Source organism: Pan troglodytes, chromosome 19 (genome assembly GCF_028858775.2).
Source record: "Pan troglodytes isolate AG18354 chromosome 19, NHGRI_mPanTro3-v2.0_pri, whole genome shotgun sequence".
Taxonomy (NCBI): domain Eukaryota; kingdom Metazoa; phylum Chordata; class Mammalia; order Primates; family Hominidae; genus Pan; species Pan troglodytes.
Genome location: NC_072417.2, coordinates 32,484,547 through 32,506,316, shown reverse-complemented (window position 1 = coordinate 32,506,316; position 21,770 = coordinate 32,484,547). Strand labels below are relative to the sequence as shown.

Here is a 21,770-nt window from a genome sequence, read left to right as displayed (position 1 = left end):
TACCTGAACTCACTACATAATGGGAACAGGGCAGAGATGGCAACCAGACTCCACCTTGAATACCAACTCCAACTGACTGGTAGTGGCTCCCTGGAGTGCTGTATTGAGAAAAACTTCTAAAAACACTTTGACTTCCACAAAAAAGAGTGCTTGTGCCCGATTGGTCATGTCTGCTGTGGGCTGAAGATGCCCAAATAGTACCTTGAGTGGCAAGAATTTGCAATTTCCAGCTTCATGTATTGCGTCTTACTGTGGTTGCAGGAATGTGCCAATCACCCATGGTATAAAGATACTGAAGATTAATTTCTCCTGAGGTCTTCTGTGAAAGCAAGCGCTAGGATTCCCCCAGGCTTAGGCTTACCAACCCTGTCCTCAATCCAACACCCTGGTGCCAGTTTGCCACTCCTTCCCAATCCTCCATGGTTCTATCCCTGTTGCATTCATCACCTCTAAATGTCATTACTTTCTGAGTGTAACTTGGACCCTCCTTTCCTGCAGCCAAGACATAACTGATTAATTACACAACAGGCTCTCTAACCAAGAAAGATGACCTTCCTTTAAAAGATGTGGCCAGTAAACAATCCTGATCATTTCTCTACTTTTCCTTTTATTTTCCATTCCCTGGTGTCTTCGTCCCCTCCCAGCCAGGGTCATGGCTCTCAGACGGATGGCCACAGTGCTGGTGAAAGACAGAGGGATTATTTCATACACTAGGGCACTAGCTGTGGTACAGCTGGCAGGAAGAGAGGTGTAATTATATTGCATCTTGGAGCCACCAGCAATGAATTTCTGCATAAAGGACTAGATTTGCCATGTATTATTTACGTCAGCATCAATTTTCCCAGCTGGCTCTATTTACTGTGCAAATTCTCCTGTCTGTTTATGGGCAAGGCCATGGTTCAGCACCTCTGGTTATGCTGTACTGTGGAGGGGCCCCACAGGGCACCATGCATATTAAATGAGTGGCTGGATTCACCAGGAGCAGGTCATACCCTCCCTTTCTGTTAAATTATATCCCTGGAACTGCAGCGAGCCCACACGTTCTCACCTAGTCATGGTGATGCAGGCAGGTCTGAAACCAAATCAGCAAGAGGAAAGGAGGAATAAACTGTTCTTTGGGCCTCACTGGGGGAAACTGAAAAACAGCCTTCTAAGGGGAAATCAGGTGGCTCTAGGGCTCGGGGAATTGCCTTTTTATATTTTTAAGAGCAAAACAGAGATGAAGAAGAGTATTTCATTTATAAGCTTATTTCCACCCAATAACTCAGAGACAGAGCTAAGGAAGAGTGGGCCCCCATCTAACAAATGGAAAGGCAGAGACAAAAAAAAAAAAAAAAAGGCAGCAGCAGCAGCAGCGGCAGCAAAGGCAAGTTAGAGGCTTTCCCGGCTTGGCCACTGTGCTAGGAGGGAGCACAGGACACAATGGTGATGCACAGGATTATCCATCCAGTCGCCAGCATGCCTCATCAGAGATGCTCCCAGCCAGGGTGAACTTGATTTCCACCAGAAACATACACGTTAGAAATAAGGGAAGGAAACGTGGCACCAGTATGAATTTCTGGGTCCTTGCAATGCAGCATCCTCTTTCGCCTGTGGTTTATATGCTTACAGAGAGTGAGGCCAAGGAACCCAAGATGTCTCTTCTGGCCAGCCTGAGAACGTCTGTAGTCACCAGTGCCAGGTGGCAGTAAACAGCAGGCGTTACTGGGAAGAAAAGTTGGGAGGGGTCCCCAATGCTTCCCTGTTTCCCAAACAACAGCACAGGTCATGTCTGATCACCCTGTAATGTGGCACTGTGCTCTGAGGTCCCCCAGGTCCCAATGTCTACCATCTCCTGGAAACCTGTTGGCTGGAAGAAGAAATAAGGAGTCAGTGGAGTTAAGCAACCCAAGTGGGTAGCTTCTTTAGTTGCAAGGTTTCAGCCTCTAAAGAGTTCTTCTCGAAGACATCTGTGGGTATGGAAACCACCCTCCAGGGCCCAAGATTACTGGCATCTTCCTGGGGCTGGCTCACCTGTCGGGAAGATTTGGCCAGACACGCCATGCGCCGGCCGCCTGATGCTCCTGCTCCCTCGATGGTGTCCAGGAGAATCCGAGTGCTGGGCACAAAGCTCCAGGAGCGTCCGAGGGCAGGTTTGAGCCTCCCGCTGTCCCTGTCTCGAGTTATGTGGTTGGTCACCTGCAGCAGAAACAGACTTACAGATCCATAATGCTAGTATAGAGGACATCGATTACTACCGCTTCATTTTACGGAGAGGAAAACAGAGGCCTAGCACAGAGAAATAACTTCCCCAAGGTTACAAAACCTAATGGCAGGTCTGGAACTAGAACCTGGGCCTCCTGACTTGTGCCCCGCTCTTTCCACTAAATCTCGATGCCTCAGGTTTGACCCGAACCAGAAGGCGATGGGGCACATGTCACCATGCTTTCCAGGCTGGTCTCAAACTCTTGAGCTCATGCAGTCCGCCAGCCTCAGCCTCCCAAAGTGCTGGGATTACAAGTGTGGGCCACCACGCCCAGACACTCAGCCTTTAAAAGGAAGGAAAGTCTGACATATGCTACAAGGTGGATGAACCTTCTGGACATTATGCTAAGTGAAATACTCCAGTCACAAAAAGTAAATACCATATGATTCCATGTATATGAGGTTCCTAGAGTAGTCAAAAAGCATAGATACAAAAAGTAGAATGGTGGTTGTCAGGGGCTGGGGAAGGGGGAAATGAGTTATTTTTAATGGGTACAGAGTTTCAGTTTTACAAGGTGAAGAGTTATAGAGATGGATGGTGGTGATGGTTGTACAGCGTTATGAATGTATTTAACACCACCGAACTGTATACCTTAAAGTGGTTAAGATAGTAAATTTTATGTTACTTGTATTTTACCACAATAAAAGAAACTGGAAAAAATATATAGCTGCTAAAAATTACATTTCTAAAAAATCTATTTTAAAACATAGGAAATGGACTCAGATGGTATTTTTTATGTTGTTGTTTTGGTTTGTTTGTTTTTGAGATGAGGTTTTGCTCTGTTGCCCAGGCTGGAGTGCAGTGGCATGATCACAGCTCACTGCAGCCTCGATCTCCCAGGCTCAAGCAATTCTCCTGCCACCAAGGCCACCTAGTTTTTGTATTTTTTGTAGAGGTGGGGTTTTGTCATGTTGCCCAGGCTAGTCTCGAACTCCTGGGCTCAAGTGATCCACCAGCCTTGGCTTCTCAAAGTGCTGGGATTACACGCATAAACCAGCGCACCCGGCCTATTTTTTTTATTTTTTCATGAGGTTAGTTTAGTTAGAAAGCTGGTTAAGTGTGGGCTCACACCTGTAATACCAACACTTTGGGAGGCTGAGGCGGGTGGATTGCTTGAGCCTGGAAGGTCGAGCTGCAGTGAGCTGTGATTGTGCCCCTGCACTCCAGCCTGGGAAACAGAGCGAAACCCTATCTCAAAAGAAAAAAAAAAGAAAGAAAGAAAGTTGGCTAAAAGTATAAGTAAATATGCAGAAAAAGTATTGTATGGAGATATGTAAAAATATTAATATGGTTTCTGTGGATGTGGAGATTGATGACAAATTTGAATCATATTTATTTTCTATCCTTTCTATGAGAAGCATGCAGACTTTAAAAAAACTACCTCATAAGCAGAAACAGTTACTTCAATAGCAAAAAGATCCATTTATATGAAGCTCTGGAAAAGGCCAAACTATTGGGATGGAAAACAGATCAGTGGTTGCCTGGGCCTGGGGGAACTTTTGGTGGGGTCACAAGACTGGATACAACTATATCCATTAGTCAAACTTCAAATAAGGAGAAAATTACTCTATGTAAATTATACCTCAATAAACCTGACTAAAAAGAAAAAATGTAGAAACAAAACAAAACAACAAAAAAACAACAAGACGATTCCTGATTCCCTTAGCTATTTATGGTGCAAAGCTGTAGCTGACCCAGGGAAGCTGGGATATGTCCCTTTCCTAAAGGGCCACTTTGGGGTTCAGAAGCTGACATTTAAGGGAAATAAAGAGCTCGCAATAACTAGAAATCAAGTTCACTGGCCAAGCCTGCTTCCTCACCACCACTGCCATGCCAAGGTCCCGGGCCAGGGTCTTCAGCTCTCGGGCCAGCTGCATCATCAAGGCCAAGCCTGTAGGAGGAGGAGAAGCAGAGAGGGAGGGCAGTGGGGAACCAGGGATGGGGCTGGCCAGAGACCAGACTCCAGAGCTGGGAGGCGAGGTCACATTCCACTGGCCCCAGGCTCTGCCACATCACTCACCTTCCCTCTGCTGACCTCCCAGAAGTGGGGAAACCACTGCAGTGACCGAGTCCACAACCACCACCTTCACAGTTCCTGAAGAACCAGTCACCTGAAGGAATGTGGGGGAAGCACTCATGAACCTGTCAGCCTCTAGGACACATTACAGGACAAGCTTGCTTTTCTATCTAAAACTAGTAAGAAATAGCCCCCCTCATCCCAAATACAGCAAGCTGCACGGGCATCACAGAATGTCATCAGCAGCAATGTCTCCCTCGTCCCATTGGCATGTGTAACAGACTTCAATGAAGACTTGGGTAGAAAGAAAGGGTTTAAATCACAGGACATCAAAACTGCACTAAAGTGGCTGGGCGCAGTGGCTCATGCCTGTAATCCCAGCACTTTGGGAGGCCAAGGCGGTGGATCACTTGAGGTCAGGAGTTCGAGACCAGCCTGGCCAACATGGTGAAACCCCGTCTCCACTAAACATACAAAAATTAGCTGGGCGTGGTGGTGCACACCTGTAATCCCAGCTACTCAGGAGGCTGAGGCAGGAGAATCGCTTGAAACTGGGAGGCGGGGGTTGCAGTGAACTGAGATCACGCCGCTGCATTCCAGCCTGGGCGACAGAGCAAGACTCTGTCTCAAAAAAAATAAAATAAAGTAACTAAAAACTACATTAAAGTCATCAAATTTCAGAAAGCTCCGCAGAGAGTCCTGAGGCCTCTGGTCATGGATCTCTCAGCAGCCATCTCTCTCCTGTGTCCAGCCTCCCACCATGGTGGTAAGGCCCTTCTTTTCCTTTTCTGACTCCCTCCTTTCTTTCCCTTGTCCTGCTAACTACCACCCTCAAATTCCTAACTTCCTTTGCTGAAGAGTTTAGCCTTCTTTTTACTTCACTGTCTCCTTCTAGATCATGCCTCCAGGCCTCATCTTCCGTATCTAAAATGCCTCCAAATAAATTCCCTAAGTCTTGCTCTGTCACCCAGGCTGGAGTGCAGTGGCATGATCTCAGCTAACTGCAACCTCTGCCTCCTCGGTTCAAACGATTCTCATGCCTCAGCTTCCTAAGTAGCTGTGACTATGGGTGCACACATTGGGTGCACACTATGGGTGCTAATTTTTGTATTTTTAGCAGAGACGGGGTTTTACCGTGTTGGCCAGGCTGGTCTCGAAATCCGGCCTCAAGTGATCTGGCCACTTTGGCCTCCCAAAATGCCAGGATTACAGGCATGAGCCACCAAGCCCAGCCTGGTGCCATCTTTCTAACCATAATTTTCTGTCTTTACACAAGCAGGAGAATCCTCCTGGTTTCCCTGGACTTAAACTGTTTTTGATGCTTCTTTTCTCTTCTCCCTTACTTCTTATATCCTGATTCTGGTTCTTTTTCTTTTCTTCTTTCTTTTTCTTTTTTTTTTTTTTTAAGACAGGGTCTTGCTATGCTGCCCAGGCTGGTCCTGAACTCCTGGGCTCAAGTGATCCTCCTGCCTTGGCCTTCCAAAGCATTGGGATTTTAGGCGTGAGCCACCGCTCCTAGTCTCAGATTCTTAACCCCTAGAAACTGTGAGATAAGAAATACTATGTCTTAAGCCACTAAGGTTTTGGTAACTTATTATGCAATAATAGAAGATATACCATCTAATGGTCCTACAGTAAAAAATACAGTCTTCTGATCTGGAATTGAGAGGTTTGGGCTATAAGGTTAGTTCTTGCCCTAAATATTTGGTCAACTTTGGTCAACTCACTTCACTTCTCTGGCCTTCACTCTTCTCATCTCTAAAAGTGAGGTAAGCACTACTCAGCTTCATGTCTCAACAAGCTGGTGGGTCATAACCAGCTATGACTTCTGAGGTAAGTATTTGTTCAACAGTTTTTTTTAAAAGACGGGGTCTAGCTCTGCTGACCAGGCTAAGGTACAGTGGTATGATCATAGCTCACTGCAACCTCCAACTGCTAGGCTCAAGCAATCTTCCCGTCTCAGCCTCTGGAGTCATTAGGATTACAGGTGTGGGCCACCACTCCCAGCTTGTTCAACTATTATATGTTCTAAAGTTTGTAAAAATCATTGACTTTATATATAGTCGTGGGGATGCCCGTGTGAACACGTTATGCTTTGGGGTGAGAGGAAAAGTTTGAGATAAACTATTCTATCTTTAAGGTATCCTCCACATCTAGTCATTTATAAATCAGTGCACCAAATCCTGTCTAAGCACCCAACATGAGTAGCAAAGTACCAACCCAAATGCCATTCTAAATCCTTCCCATTAACATGACTCTGAATGTGTTCAGCAACTGGGCAGAAATCTGACTTCAGGGATGGTGGGCCCAGGTCTTAGTCCAAGATACACACATAACCCCATTTTGGCCAACTAGATGTAAGGGGAAGAGGGACGTCTATTAGTGGGCTCTGGAGAAAGATTCTTCATCCCTGATAAAAGGGAGGAGGTACAGAAAAGAACCATCTATCTTTTACTGCCTTGAATATGGATGTGGATGTGTGAAGACAAGATGCTTGGAGCTTTGGCAGCCTCTTTGCAACCATGAGGGGAAGAACAAGAAAATCAGACACACAAATCTATTGCCCTGATAGCATGGACCTGCCAATCTCCCAACTCATGTGACATAATTAAATGTCCTCAAGCTTCAACTCTCTGTCAGACAACCTCTATTACTTGCAGCTAAAAGTATTCCTCACTCACCTAGTGGTGAATGCAGACATAAATATGACATGATCCTTCCACTCAGGGGGCTTTACTGTTCAGCAGGGAAGATGAACATGTAAACAATGAGGTATGTGATTTAGGTGCTCGGGAATTCCATCCTGGGAGTAGCAAGCATAGTTGGAGTCACCAGATTGCACATCTGCATTTCCAAACAGTCTGTAGTAGGACACCTGCCCACAGAGATAGCACCTAGAAAGCTGAATTAAGCAAGGAGGGGCAGAACAGCAGGCTCACCTGCTGGGCCACAGTGCCTCGGAGCTCCTGCAGCACATCCAGCATCTGGAAGATGTCAAACGCATGCACCACCTGGATCCTCCGGAGAGCTTCTGCCTGAAGCGGTGGAAAAGAAAAGCAAGGGCTTTGGATAAGAGGGAGTAGGGAGTCAAGGTAAGGCTGAGAAGGAAGAGGCACCTGGATGCAAGGACTCAGGTCCAGGGTGGCAAATGAGCTTTGTCTAATGGTCAGTTGTCACAGTGGTGGCTGCCTGGGTGCTGAGCTGTAAAGTACTCAGAACTCAGCAGGAAAGAGGGATACGACTGATTAGTGATGTCTCTCACGGGTGAGAAATGGACTGGAAACACAAAGCTTGGTGTTTGCCAGCCCTGGTTTAGGGCATGCAAAGAGTTGGGAGGGTTTCCTGGAAGAATCGGTGTGAGTAGTATCCCAAATGGGATGATGGCATCAACAGGGGTGGCTTAAGGAATACGAGATGTATTAATAGAACAGCAAGTTTGAAGGCAAGGAATGACTATTCAACCCAAATTCTTACAATGTTAAGGGATAATGGGGTTTTCCTGTGTCAGAATCTCAATGGAACCCAGCATCCTGCCCTTACCTGTTCCTCCTCATCCTGGGTTTTAGCCTGAAGCAGCTGGAGGAGGCGGGAAGCTGTCAGCCCTCCATTGGAATCTACATATAGGACGTTTTGCTGCAGGCCATGGGCCACATTTGCTGCCATACAGAGACATACCTGGGGGTGGGGGCATTGGATGAACTTGACACTTCAGAGAGGGTCCAGAATGGGAGCTCCCCACCAAACCTTGCCCAGATTCCAGCAACACAAATGGGCTGAGTCCAAACCCCATTCCTTATTACCCATCTTCTCTCTGTTGGGCTCTGAACCCGTTAGTACGCTGAAGCTCCCCCAGGGACCCTGGGCTATGCATCTACCACCCTCACCCCTAAATCCTCCTGACTGCTGGCCTCACATGTACCTGAGTTTTGCCGCTACCTGGGCCTCCTACAATTTCAGTCACTTCTCCAGTATAGAGACCAGCATCAAGCAGTTTATCAAGACTGATGGCAGAAGAGAAGAAAATCAACACAAGAGGTTAGGAGGAAGACAGGGGAAAAGGTACCAAGAAGAAAAGTAAGACATTTCTTTCAAGCACTGGTTCTGTCTTTGAACATCACTGGCCAGGAGGCTTCTCCTGGTGTTTTCTTCTGGTAAGGAGGGAATGCCCAAATGTGCCTTCTCTGGTCTCTCTTCATCCCTCCACTCTTAAAGATCAGCTCTCCAGAGAGGCCTCTGCCACCCCATCAGAAGGTTCTCCCTTCGTTTTTCATCTCAGGCCCTGTGGGTTTCCTTTTTTTTTTTTTTTTTTTTGAGACGGAGTCTCTCTTTGTTGTCCAGGCCAGAGTGCTGGAGTGCAGTGGCGTGATCTCTACTCACTGCAACCTCCACCTCCCAGGCTCAAGTGATTTTCCTGCCTCAGCCTCCCGAGTAGCTGGGACTACAGGTGCCCGCCACCATACCCGACTAGTTTTTTTAATTAGAGACGGGGTTTCACCATGTTGGCCAGCCTGGTCTCAAACTCCTGACCTCAAGCGATCCACCCGCCTCGGCCTCCCAGAGTGCTGCAATTATAGGCGTGAGTCACCACGCCCAGCTGTTTGTGGGTTTCCTTGATAGCATTTCCCAAAATTTGTCGCTTTTTTAAAACTTTGATGGTGGCACACGCCTGTAGTCCTAGCTACTCAGGAGGCTGAGGCAGGAGAATCGCTTGAACCCAGGAGGTGGAGGTTACAGTGAGCCGAGATCACGCCACTGCACTCCAGCCTGGTGACAGAGCAAGACTCTATCTCAAAAAAACAAAACAAACAACAACAACAGCAACAAGAAAAAACAACTTTGAGATAATTATAGATTCCCAGGAAGTTGCAAAAAGTCCATGAACCCTTCACCTGGTTTACCTTAATAATAACAACTGTACTACAAAATGTATTGTACTAGCCAGGGGCCTGTAGTCTCAGTTACTTGGGAGGCTAAGGTGGGAGGATCACTTGAGTCCAGGAGTTCAAGTCTAGCCCAGGCAACATAGCAAGACCCTTTTCTCTTAAAAAAAAAAAAAAAAAAAAAAAAAAAAAAAAAGGACTATAGTATATCACACAAGTAGCAAACTGATGTTGGTACTATCCACAGAGCTTATTCAGATTTCACCAGTGTTCCTAGCATTCAAGCACGTGTGTTGATGTGTCTAGTTCTATGCCATTTTATCACATATGTAGATTTACACGACTACTATAATCAAGATACAGAACATTTCCATCACTATAAGTCTTCCTCCTGCTACTCTTTTATAGCCACATTCCTCCCATTCACCCCTAATCCCGAATCCCTGGCAACCACTAATCTCTATTATGTTACTTCAAGAACAAAGTTATGTACATAGAATTATACACTGTGTAACCTTTGTGATTGGCTTTTTTTCTTTTTTCTTTTTTTTTTTTTTTTGAGACGGAGTCTCGCTCTGTCGCCCAGGCTGGAGTGCAGTGGTGCAATCTCAGCTCATTGCAACCTCCACCTCCCAGGTTCAAGCAGTTCTCCTGTCTCAGCCTCCCGAGTACCTGGGATTACAGGCGCCCACCACCACACCTGGATAATTTTTGTATTTTTAGTAGAGACGGGGTTTTGCCATTTTGGGCAGACTGGTCTGGAACTCCTGACCTCAAGTGATTCGCCCAACACAGCCTCCCAAAGTGCGGGGATTACAGACATGAGCCACCGTGCCTGGCCCTGCGATTGGCTTTTTTACTCATCATCATTCCCTTGAGATCCATCCCAGTTATTGCATATATGTTAGTTCATTCCTTTTTACTGCTAAAAAGTATTCCATGGTATGGATGTATCACAGTTTATTTAACCATTCATCCATTGAAGGGCATTTGGTTGTTTCCACTTTGGGGCTACTATGAATAAAACTGCTATAAGCATTTTTTACAGGTTTTTGTATAAACCCAAGTTTTTACAACGTTGGGATAAATGCCCAAGAATACAATTGCTGGGTGGTATGGTAAATGCATTATTAATTTTATAAGAAACTACCAAACTATTTTCCAGAGTGGCTATGCCATTTTACATATCTGCTAACAATGTATATATGAGTAGTCCAGTGTCTCCACATCTTCATCAGCATTTGGTATTATCATTATTTTTTTATTTTAGTCTTTCTGATAGGTATGAAATAATAGCTCACTGTGTTTTTAATTTGCATTTCCCTAATAGTTAATAGTGTTGAACTTTTTTTTTTTTTTTGAAACGGAGTTTCACTCTTGTTGCCCAGGATGGAGTGCAATGGCGTGATCTCGGCTCACCACAAACTCCACCTCTCAGGTTCAAGCAATTCTCCTGTCTCAGCCTCCCGAGTAGCTGGGATTACAGGCATGCACCACCACGCCTGGCTAATTTTGTATTTTTAGTAGAGACGAGGTTTCTTCATGTTGGTCAGGCTGGTCTCAAACTCCCGACCTCAGGGGATCAACCTGCCTTGGCCTCCCGAAGTGCTGGGATTACAGGCGTAAGCCACCACGCCTGGCTTTTTTTTTTTTTGAGATAGGGTCTCACGTCTCACTGTGTCACCCAGGCTAGAATTCAGTGGCATGGTCACAGCTCACTGCAATCTTGACCTCCCAGGCTGAGGTGATCCTCCACATCAGCTCCCCCAAGTAGCTGGGACTACAGGCATGTGCCACCACACCCAGCTAATTTTTGTATTTTTTTGGTAGAGACAGGGTTTTTGCCACGTTGCCCAGGCCAGTTTTGAACTCCTGGGCTCAAGCAATCTGACCACCTCAGCCTCTCAAAGTGCTGGGATTACAGGTGTGAGCCAGCCCTTGCCCATTTTCTAATTGAATTGTTTGATTTTTTATTGTTGGGTTTTAAGAATTCTTTCTTCATTCTAGATACAAGTCCTTTGTTGAATACATGGCTTGCAACTATGTTTCCCATTCTGTACTTCTCTTTTCATTCTGTTTTGTACAGCAAAAGTTTTAAATTTTGATTAGGCCCCATTAATCAAAAATTTTTTCATGGATCATACTTTTGGTGTCAAATCTAAGAACTCTTTGCCTAGATTTTCTCCTGTTTTGTCCTAAAAATTAGACAATTTGGTTTTACATTTAAGTCTATGATCCATTTTCAATTTTTGTATGAGGTATAAGGTTTAGGTTTATTATTGTATATTTTTAGCCTATGATGTCCAATAGCTCCAGCGCCCTTTGTTCAAAGGCTGTCTTTCCTCCAACACATTGTTTCTGTACCCTTGTCAAAAATCAATTGTGTGTAATCCCAGCATTTTGGGAGGCTGAGGCGGGAGCATTGCTTGAGCCCAGGAGTTTGAGGCCAGCCTGGGCAACATAATGAAACCCTGTCTCTATAAAAAAAAAATACAAACAGGCTGGGCGCGGTGGCTCACGCCAGTGATCCCAGCACTTTGGGAGGCCGAGGCGGGCGGATCACCTGAGGTCAGGAGTTCGAGACCAGCCTGGCCAACATGGTGAAACCCCATCTCTATTAAAAATACAAGATTAGCTGGGCGTGGTGGCATGCACCTGTAATCCCAGCTACCCGTGAGGTTGAGGCAGGTGAATCAAACCCGGGAGGCAGGGGTTGCAGTGAGCCGAGATCACGCCATTGCACTCCAGTCTGGGCAAAAAGAGAGAAACTCAGGCCAGGCGCGTTGACTCACACCTGTAATCCCAGCACTTTGGGAGGCCGAGGCGGGCGGATCACCTGAGGTCAGGAGTTCGAGACCAGCCTGACCAACATGGAGAAACCCCGTCTCTACTAAAAATACAAAAAAGTTAGCCAGGCCTGGTGGCATGTGCCTGTAGGAGAATCGCTTGAACCCGGGAGGCGGAGGTTGCGGTGAGCCGAGATCACGCCATTGCACTCCAGGTCAGGCAACAAGAGCGAAACTCCATCTCAAAAAAAAAAAAAAAAAAAAGAGAGAGAGAGAGAGAAACTCCGTCTAAAAAAAAAAAACACGAATACAAATAACCAGGCATGGTGTCCCACACCTGTAGTCCCAGCTACTCGGGAGGCTTGGGGTGGAAGGATTGCCTGAGCCCAGTGAGCTGTAATAGCAGCAGTGCCCTCCATCCTGGGTGACAGAGCAAGACTCTGTCTCAAAAAAAAAAAAATTAGTTGTGTATACTTGTGGAGGTCTATTTCTGGGTTCTCTATTCTGTTCCATTGATCTGTGTCCATCTGTCCCTCGGTCAATACCACACTAGGCTTAATTATGTAGCTATATAGCAAGTCTTAACCCTGGGTAGACTGATTCCTCCAGCTATCCTTTTTCCAAATTGTTTTAGCTAATCTAGGTAAGACTGGTCTTCCCATAATTATTAGAATAAGCTTGTCTATGTCTATAGAAAAAAAAAACTTGCTGGGATTTTAATAGGAACTGCATTAAATTACAGATCAACTTGGGGACAATTGAAATCTTCATTATGTTCAGTCTCCCAATCCATGAACAAAGTACATGTCATCCATTTATCCGAGTCATCTTTGATCTCTTTCATCAGCAATTTAAAAATTTTCAGCATACAGATTCTACACATGCTTTGTTAGACTTATACCCAAGTATTTCATTTCTCTGAAACAACTATAAATGGTATTGTGTTTTTGTTTGTTTGTTTATTTGTTTGTTTTTTTGAGACGGAGTCTCGCTCTGTCGCCCAGGCTGGAGTGCAGTGGCGCAATCTTGGCTCACTGCAAGCTCTGCCTCCCAGGTTCATGCCATTCTCGTGCCTCAGCCTCCCCAGCAGCTGGGACTACAGGCACACACTGCCACGCCCAGCTAATTTTTGTATTTTCAGTAGAGATGGGGTTTCTCTGTGTTATCCAGGATAGTCTTGATCTCCTGACCTTGTGATCTGCCCACCTCAGCCTCCCAAAGTGCTGGGATTACAGGCGTGAGCCACCACGCCCGGCCATTTTGTTTGTTTTGTTTTTTTGAGACAGTTTCACTCTGTCACCCAGGTTGAAGTGCAGTGGCACAATATCCGCTCACTGTAACCTGCATCTCCCAGCTTCAAGTGATCCTCCCGTCTCAGCCTCCCAAGTGGCTGGGATTACAACCACCCACCACCACGCCCAGCTAATTTTTGTATTTCTAGTAAAGACCAGGTTTCATCATATTGGCCAGGCTGGTCTCAAACTCCTGACCTCAGGTGATCCACTTGCCTCGACCTTCCAAAGTGCTGGGATTACAGGCATGAGCCACTGCGGCCGGCCAATAAATGGTAGTGTTTTTTATTTTAGTTTTGACATGTTCACTGTGAGTATAGAGAAATGCAGTTGATTTGTATGTGTTGGTCTTGTATCCTCACTAGTCCTAGGAGTTTGTAATTATTTTTTATTTGCTTGTTTTTGTTTGTCTTGCTCATCTAGCTGAGAGCACCATGGGGCAAGGACTGGGTCCTATCCCTATCGCATCCCCAGCACTAGCACAGTGCCTGAAACACAGGAGGCACCCAATAATCATTCCAGAAAAATGAGTAACAGAAAGGTGCTATCACTTTTATTTCGCTTCTGTATCATCAACACTGGCTGTGAAAGACTTGGGATAAACCTCATGACATGCCAATTCCTAAACCAGGTTCTCTCCCTCAACCACATGAAACAGGTCACCACCTACCCTCCATGCCCTGCCCTATCTCTAGGCTGAAGTTTCTTCTATGCCACGGCCTGTACCAATGCCTGACCACATGAGTCCCTTTCCTAGCCCTACAATCACCTTCCCAGGTTCCAGTCCTTGAGATGGTTCTTGATGACCTCCCATGACCTCTCTGTATATGCCGAACAGCACTTTAGTAAGCATCCCATCCATTTTTTTTTTTCTTTTTGAGACGGAGTCTCGCTCTGTTGCCAGGCTGGAGTGCAGTGGTGTGCTCTCGGCTCACTGCAACCTCCGCCTCTCGATTTCAAACAATTCTCCTGCCTCAGCCTCCCGAGTAGCTGGGATTATAGGCACCCACCACCACGCCTGGCTAATTTTTGTATTTTTAGTAGAGATGGGGTTTCGCCATGTTGGCCAGGCTGGTCTCAAACTCCTGACCTCAGGTGACCCACTCGCCTTGGCCTCCCAAAGTGCTGGGATTATAGGCATGAGCCACCGTGCCTGGCCCCCAACCATTTTAATTCCAGGGACTCCCCATGATTATACCCACAGGTTCCTGCCAGTCAAAACACTCTGGTTACCACTCTAGCCCTGTGGCTTCTTGAGATAACTGTGCTCACCCCATCTCTGTTTAATAAGTATCCAGCCTCTACCACTCCTGATTCCATTCTTCCCATTGAGATCAGAGGAACCCCAGTGTGGTCCCCAGACCAGGTGCATCAGCAACCTTTAAGGACTAGCTAGAAATGCAAATTCACAGCTCCACTCCCCAAGACCTACTGAATCAGAAACTCTGGGAATGCAGCCCACACTTGAAACTTGAGTTTCAACAAGGCCTCCAAGTGATTTTGAAGCACGCTCAAGTTTCAGAACCATTAGACTAGAGCAGTTAGTCTCAATCCTGCCTGCACATTAAAATCAGGGGAGTTGGCCGGGCGCGGTGGCTCTCGCCTGTAATCCTAGCACTTTGGGAGGCCGAGGCAGGTGGATCACAAGGTCAGGAGATCGAGACCATCCCGGCTAACACGGTGAAACCCCGTCTCTACTAAAAATACAAAAAATTAGCTGGGCGTGGTGGCGGGCGCCTGTAGTCCCAGCTACTTGGGAGGCTGAGGCAGGAGAATGGCATGAACCCGGGAGGTAGAGCTTGCAGTGAGCCGAGATCGCGCCACTGCACCCCAGCCTGGGTGACAGAGCAAGACTCCATCTCAAAAAAATAAAATTAATTAATTAAATAAAATAAAATCAGGGGAGTTTTTTAAAAAATGCCTATGTCAGCAGTACCCAAAGTTGTCTGCACATTGGATTCACCTGGGAGCTTCAAAAAAATACTTATGCCTGGCCAGGCATGGTGGCTCATACCTGTCATCTCAACACTTTGGGAGACAGAGGTAGGATTGCTTGAGCCCAGGAATTTGAGATCAACCTGGGCAACATAGCAAGACCCCTGTCTCTACAAAAAAAAAAATTTTTTTTTAATTAGCCAGGCATGGTGGTGAGCACCTGTAGTCCCAGCTACTTGGGAGGCTGAGGCAGGGAGACTGCCTGAGTCCAGGAGTTCAAGGCTGCAGTGAACTATGATTGTGCACCACTGCACTCCTGCCTGGGCAACAGAGCAAGACCCTGTCTCTAAAAAACAAATTAAAAAATTAAAAAATACTGATGCCTGTGTCCCACTCACAGTGAATGAGATTAATTGGTCTGGGGGAGACTTGGACTTCGTAATGTTTAAAAGAGTCCTCAGGTGACTCCAATGGGCACACAAGTTTGGGAACCACTGACCTAGACTAATTAAATTAGAATTTATAGAGTTGGGACCAGAGCATGAATATCTCAAGTTTCCCAGATGATTCTAACGTGCAGCTGGGGTTGAAGCACTGGTGTTGACTCTAGTCAAGAATCAACCACATCCTTGGCTGTGGAGATCAGTCCGTATAAGGTATTCCCAAATCCACCTTCCAGCCAACTTCTCACCTGAGTTTCCATTCCATGCCTCTCCGACTGCCCAGAGAACCTTCCTACCAATATGTCCCCATCACCTCTAACTCCGCATGTCAACAGGGAGAGACCCCTGTCTTGCCCCATGAAGCAGAAGTACACCTGGGTTTTACCACTGCCTAGAATACAGGTGATTTCTGGGACTTATCCTCTGCCTTTCCCTCTGAACTGCCTTTTAGCCATTCTTTCAGTCATCCATTCACACACCACTTCAATGCCTCATATTTCCTGACAGTCTTATTCTAAAATGAGGGGACTGTGGGATGAACAGACCTAGCTCTGGCCTATAAGGAATAATCAATCTCCCTCATCAACATAGCTTTTCCCAAGGTACGTTACATGCTATAACACCCTGTAAGGAATCATTGCACCTCAGCACTAAAGGTTCTGAGGCGGCCTACAACAGAGAAACCTGTTTAATTTGGATTAGTCAGGCATTTCTCAAACTTCTGACTACAGAACTCCCCTCCTCCCAAGTTTTAAAGTTACACCATTAACTGTCCATAGCACACGGTAAGAAAGGCTAGAGACTGGGCATGGTAGCTCACGCCTGTAATCCCAGCACTTTGGAAGGCCAAGGCGGGCGGATCACGAGGTCAGAAGATCGAGACCATCCTGGCCAACATGGCAAAAGTCCATCTCTACTAAAAATACAAAAAATTAGCTGGGCGTTGATGGCACGCACCTGTAGTCCCAGCTACTCGGGAGGCTGAGTCAGGAGAATCACTTGAACCCTGGAGGCGGAGGTTGCAGTGAGCCGAGATCACGCCACTGCACTCCAGCCTGGCGACAGAGTGAAACTCCGTCAAAAAAAAGAAAGAAAGAAGGAAAGAAGGAAAGGAAGGAAAGAAGGAAGGAAGGAAGGAAGGAAGGAAGGAAGGAAGGAAGGAAGAAAGAAAGAAAGAAAGAAAGAAAGAAAGAAAGAAAGAAAGAAAGAAAGAAAGAAAGGCTAGAAACCTGGTGAGTCAGCTTTGATTCTTCACAATACATTCCTCCTGGTAGTAGGTCTTGCCACAGTTCCTCTTCAACATGTCTCCCACTGTTCTAGACTGGACTCACATACCCCAGGCCAGCACTGCCAGGGCCCTGCTTGGCCTCTGCCACCCTTCCACCCTGCACACCTCTACCCCACTGTCTATAACCCTGCTTTCACAATGGCCTCCCGCCTCCAGGGAGACAGCCGGGCAGATGAGTTAAGAGCCGCGTTCTTAGACTTAGGAGTGTGACAAGCATGAACTCAAATAACTGGTCTGCCGTTTGCTAACTGCACAATCTTGAACAAGTCATTTAACCTGAGTCCCAATTTCTTCACCTATAGAATGATGATTTATTTTTATTTTATTTTATTTTATTTTTTTGAGATGGAGTCTTGCTCTGTTGCCCAGGCTGGAGTGCAGTGGTGCGATCTCTGCTCACTGCAAGCTCCGCTTCCCGGGTTCATGCTATTCTCCTGCCTCAGCCTTCCGAGTAGCTGGGACTACAGGCGCCCGCCACCACGCCCAGCTAATATTTTGTACTTTTAGTAGAGACGGGGTTTTACCTTGTTAGCCAGGACAGTCTCGATTTCCTGACCTCATGATCCGCCCACCTCAGCCTCCCAAAGTGCTGTGATCACAGGCGTGAGCCACTGCACCCGGCCTAGAATGATGATTTAAACAGTAACATGCTCATTGGTGGTTGTGACGAATAAATGAAATAATGTACCGTGAAGTGCTGACCGCAGTGCCTCGTTCATCGAAAGCATTCAGCGAAAGTCCATCTGTTCCTCCATGCCCAAGTCCTGCCTTCTTCAGAGCATTCCTGACCCCACTCCACGATCTCCCTGCGGGGACCTGAGGCAGCTGCAATCCTCCCAGGTTCCCACTTGAGTGCGCCCTCCATGTCTGTTGGATTTATAAACTCCCTAAGCCCAAGGCCAATCGGCTTCCTGTTCACCACTCCCTCCTTACCGTTGCCTCCCTCGGTGCTTACAGCTCTCTTGTATTCACTTGCTTTTCCCCTACACCCAACTAGAGGCCTTAAGGGCAGGGGCCTTGCCTCATTCGTGTATGTATCATCTGCACATACCAAGCACCCAGCAGGCCCTTAGCCAGTGCTTGATGGATCACAGACTCAGACCCCCAACCAGGGAAAGCAAGCACCACACTGCATGAACCCTGCCAAGAGAATGTGTTAAGGAAACAGAAAGGGCCACACCAATCCAAAGACCTTTATGGTGGCAGTTATTCATCAATTTCTGAACAAACAGACCAGGAAAAAGGTCAAGACTCACTTGGCCAGCAAACGTCTGTCGTCTTTGCAACTCTTCCCCAACCCACCAAACAACGTGGCGGGACATAACTGCTCCTTTTTTTTTGAGAAAGTCTCGCTCTGTCACCAAGGCTGGAGTGCAGTGGTGCGATCTTGGCCTACTGCAACCTCCACCTCCCACATTCTCCTGCTGCAGCCTCCCAAGTAGCTGGGACTACAGGCGCCCGCCACCACGCCCGACTAATTTTTGTATTTTTAGTAGAGACGGGGTTTCATCATTTTGGGCGGGCAAGCAGGCCAGGCAGGTCTCAAACTCCCGGCCTCCAGTGATCTGCCGCCTCAGCCTCCCAAAGTGCTGGGATTACAGGTATGAGCACTGCATCCGGACCGCAACTCCTTCTTTATCTGAACTCTCCTGTTCTCTACTGCTGCAGATGTGGTGAATAAGTTCTGGGCCACATACTCCTGGGCTTGAGCCTCACCTTTGCCACTTGCTCCTCTTAGGCTAAACTCAAGTAGGGTTAATTATCTCTAACTGGTAGAGTCACTGAAGAGATTACCTAGAACATACAGGCAATGCCTGCACATAGTAGGCACTCAGTAAATGTTCTCTCTTGCCATATCCTTAAGTAAAATAAGAAGTAGGGCCAGAGAAGATGGTGAAAATAATGAGATACTGACATCTTGTGTTATAGGACAATGCTTCTCAACCAGAGGCAATTGTGCCTCCCAGGGGACATTTAGCCATGTCAGGAGACATTTTTGATGGTTACAACTGGAGCAGGGCTGGTGCTACTAGCATCTAGTGGGCAGAGGCCAGGGATGCTGCTAAACATCCTACACTGCACAGGACAGCCTCCACCCCCCAACAAATAATTACCTGTCCCTAAATATCAATAGTGCCAAGGCTGAGATACCCCATAACCCTGTTATAGGATAAGAACTCAGATGTCCTGACCCCTTTCCTTCCCATCCATTATTGGTTAAAAAAACCCCTCCTGTCTAGACTCAAGCATCAAAAGCAGAGCTGAAAGGCGGCCCCATCCTCCTGCCTCTCTCCTTCTTCCCCAAGTACACACACAAACCTGCCAATGCCGGTGGACAGGATGGCAGTGGAGGTCTTCAGTTCCTCGTAGAGATCAGCGCCATTCACGGGGAAAGCTGAGAACTGAGCCAGCAGCACCCGCCTCAGGGCAACCAGGGCCTGCCAAAGGGCCCCAGACTGCTCAGCAACGAATTGCCCGTAGAAGCTGGCATCCCAGGGTGTCATTCACCCTACTTCTCAATATCTGAGAACCCTCTGCTCCCTTTGGCTTGGGATGGACTTTTGTTATTGTTGTTGTTTCAGACAGGGTCTCACTCTGTCGCCCAGATTGGAGTGCAGTAGCACGATCTCGGCTCACTGCAACCTCTGCCTCCCGGGCTCAAACGATTCTCCTTCCTCAGCCTCCCGAGTAGCTGGGATTGTAGGCGTGGGCCACCACACCCAGCTAATTTTTGTATTTTTAGTAGGGACGGGGTTTCACCATGTTGGCTGGATGGTCTCGAACTCCTGACTTCTGACTCCAAGTGACCCACCCGCCTCGGCCTCCCAAAGTGCTGGGATTACAGGCATGAGCCACCGCGCCCAGCTGGCTTGGGATGGACTTTTTAAAAAGACACTCAGGTTTGGAGTGTGGAGATCAGGAGCTCACCTTGTAAGACAAGCCACATTTCTGAGCTACCTCCTCCAGGTCTGCAGAAACCAGGTCCACCACTGAAAACAAAACACGTATAGCGGATTGGCAGAGAGGACTGGGGCCTCCCACACTTGGTTTTTCCTCATCTGTCAAATGGGGTGTCAATTCTACCCCCCGGCAGGCCGTCTCAGGAGGCCAGTGTGAAATAACAAAGCTGCAGGAGCCGGCGCGGTGCCCTGCACACAGTAGGAATCTCTACCCTGTTTTAGAGCTTGGCTCCCCACGCCCACCCTTCCTGAGCCTCTCCAGAAGCGCGGCCCTCTAGGAATGGAGGGGAAGCGCCCTGCAGGTATGCCAGGGCAGTGCGCCAGCCCTCGGGGCCTGCCCAGGCTGTGCGAGGCCCGCGCGGCTCCCTGGCACGCGCACACCCGGTCACCTGTCTTGATCCTGTGGCTCCTGAGAAGCTGGATCATCTCCTGGGTAAGGCCAGGGCACAGTCCGACCCTGAGCACGCCCATGTTCCCCGCAGGCCGGAACAGCCCCAGGGGGACTGCACGTCACGTGGGCATTCGCGGGGGGTCCTCTCCAGACGCCCCTCCCCTACCCCTTCCTAGAGAGGACACAGGCGCGCTGGCTGCCGGAGGAGAAAGGAGAGAGGAGGAGGCGGCACCAAGGGTAGGGCTGGGGGTCATCCGCCCGCCCGGGATCCGCCGGGATTCCCGCGCCCAGAGCCCGCCCGCTGGGTCGCGCCGCGCTGCCGCTTCCGGGTTCCAGGCTGGCGCGCGGCGAGGACCTGGCCTGCAGCGCCATCTGCGGGCCGCACGGGGCAGAGCCGCTGCGCCCCTCTCCACCGCCTGCACAGGTTCCCGAGTCCCACGACCCCCTCCGCGCTCAACACGCCACCCACGGCCACATTCGGCCTCTACCTTCGGCCGCAACACACACACCGACCTTCTAAAGAGCCTTCTGTGCGCCAGCTTCCGTTCCAAACGGAACGGATCTCCGCTGGAGACAAAATGCGACACAAGACGACCCGCCCTTACCCCCAGGGAGCTTACTGTGAGCAAGGGAAAGATAGACAATGAAAAGGAATCGCAGAAATCACATCATTACAGATTATACGACAGGTGTCAAGAAGCAGCAAAGCATCCAGAGGGCACCTGCGTCTATTTTTCAAAAGTTTGTTTTGTTTTGGTTGAGACAGGGTCTCGATCGGCCGCCCAGGCTGGAGTGCCCTGGTGAGATCTCAGCTCATTGCAGCCTCGACCTCCTGGGTTCAAGCGATCCTCCTGCCTCAGCCTCCTGAGTAGCTGGGACTACAGTCACGTGCCACCTTGCCCAGCTAATTTTTGTATTTTTTGTAGAGGTTTCGCCTCTACAAAATGGGGTTACACCATGTTGCCCACACAGGTCTCGAACTACTGGGCTCAAACAATCCTCCTGCCTTGGTCTCCCGAAGTGCGGGGATTACAGGTGTGAGCCACCGTGCCCGGCCTTTATTTTTTATTTTATTTTTTATTTTTTTTTAAGGGTAAGAAACCTTGGTTATATAGAACACACACAAAAAGATATGATTTGGTATTTTTTAATGTCCTTTGCTTTGCCTCATCCATAGGAAGAAATAAAACTTTACATGGTTATCTCATCACAAATCTGTGAGGGAGGCGCTATTTTTTATCCCTGTTTCACCAATGAAGAAACTGAGGTTCAGTGAGGTTAAATCACTTGTCAAAGGTCACCCAGCTAGGCGGCACAAGGCTGGACTTCACATCCACATCTGACTCTGCAAAGCCAGTGCTTTCTAACAGCCCCCCTCCCCACCCCTGAAGCTGTGTACATGTTTTCCTACTGTAAGGTGGTTTCTCTGAGAGCAGAGATCATGTGTGGCCCATCTCTGTATCCCACTGCAACTGCCACCATTGTCACTCCACACAGGAAAGTACTTAGGAGTGTGGGTGTGGCACATTTAGA

The 21,770-nt window shown here is 47.8% G+C and overlaps 1 protein-coding gene across 5 annotated transcripts; it reads right to left on the bottom strand.

Annotated features, from left to right (window-relative positions):
- Positions 1-587: 587 nt before the first annotated feature.
- On the bottom strand, positions 588-20,576 carry RAD51D (RAD51 paralog D). 5 transcript variants are annotated; one of them, XM_001174459.8, is made up of 10 exons: positions 20,236-20,576; positions 19,815-19,876; positions 19,206-19,324; positions 8,182-8,263; positions 7,803-7,937; positions 7,202-7,297; positions 4,266-4,356; positions 4,066-4,136; positions 2,014-2,178; positions 588-1,849 (listed from the first exon to the last, which is right to left on the bottom strand). In XM_001174459.8, exons 1-10 carry the CDS (start codon positions 20,315-20,317, stop codon positions 1,766-1,768), a joined length of 987 nt encoding a protein of 328 aa, XP_001174459.1. In that variant the 5' UTR covers positions 20,318-20,576; the 3' UTR covers positions 588-1,765. The 5 variants fall into 5 exon arrangements, with proteins under 5 accessions (XP_001174459.1, XP_003315568.1, XP_016787483.1 ...); XM_003315520.7 differs by lacking the exon at positions 19,206-19,324 and adding an exon at positions 17,575-17,753 and having other exon boundaries at positions 20,236-20,443; XM_016931994.4 differs by lacking the exon at positions 7,803-7,937 and having other exon boundaries at positions 20,236-20,547.
- Positions 20,577-21,770: the final 1,194 nt, after the last annotated feature.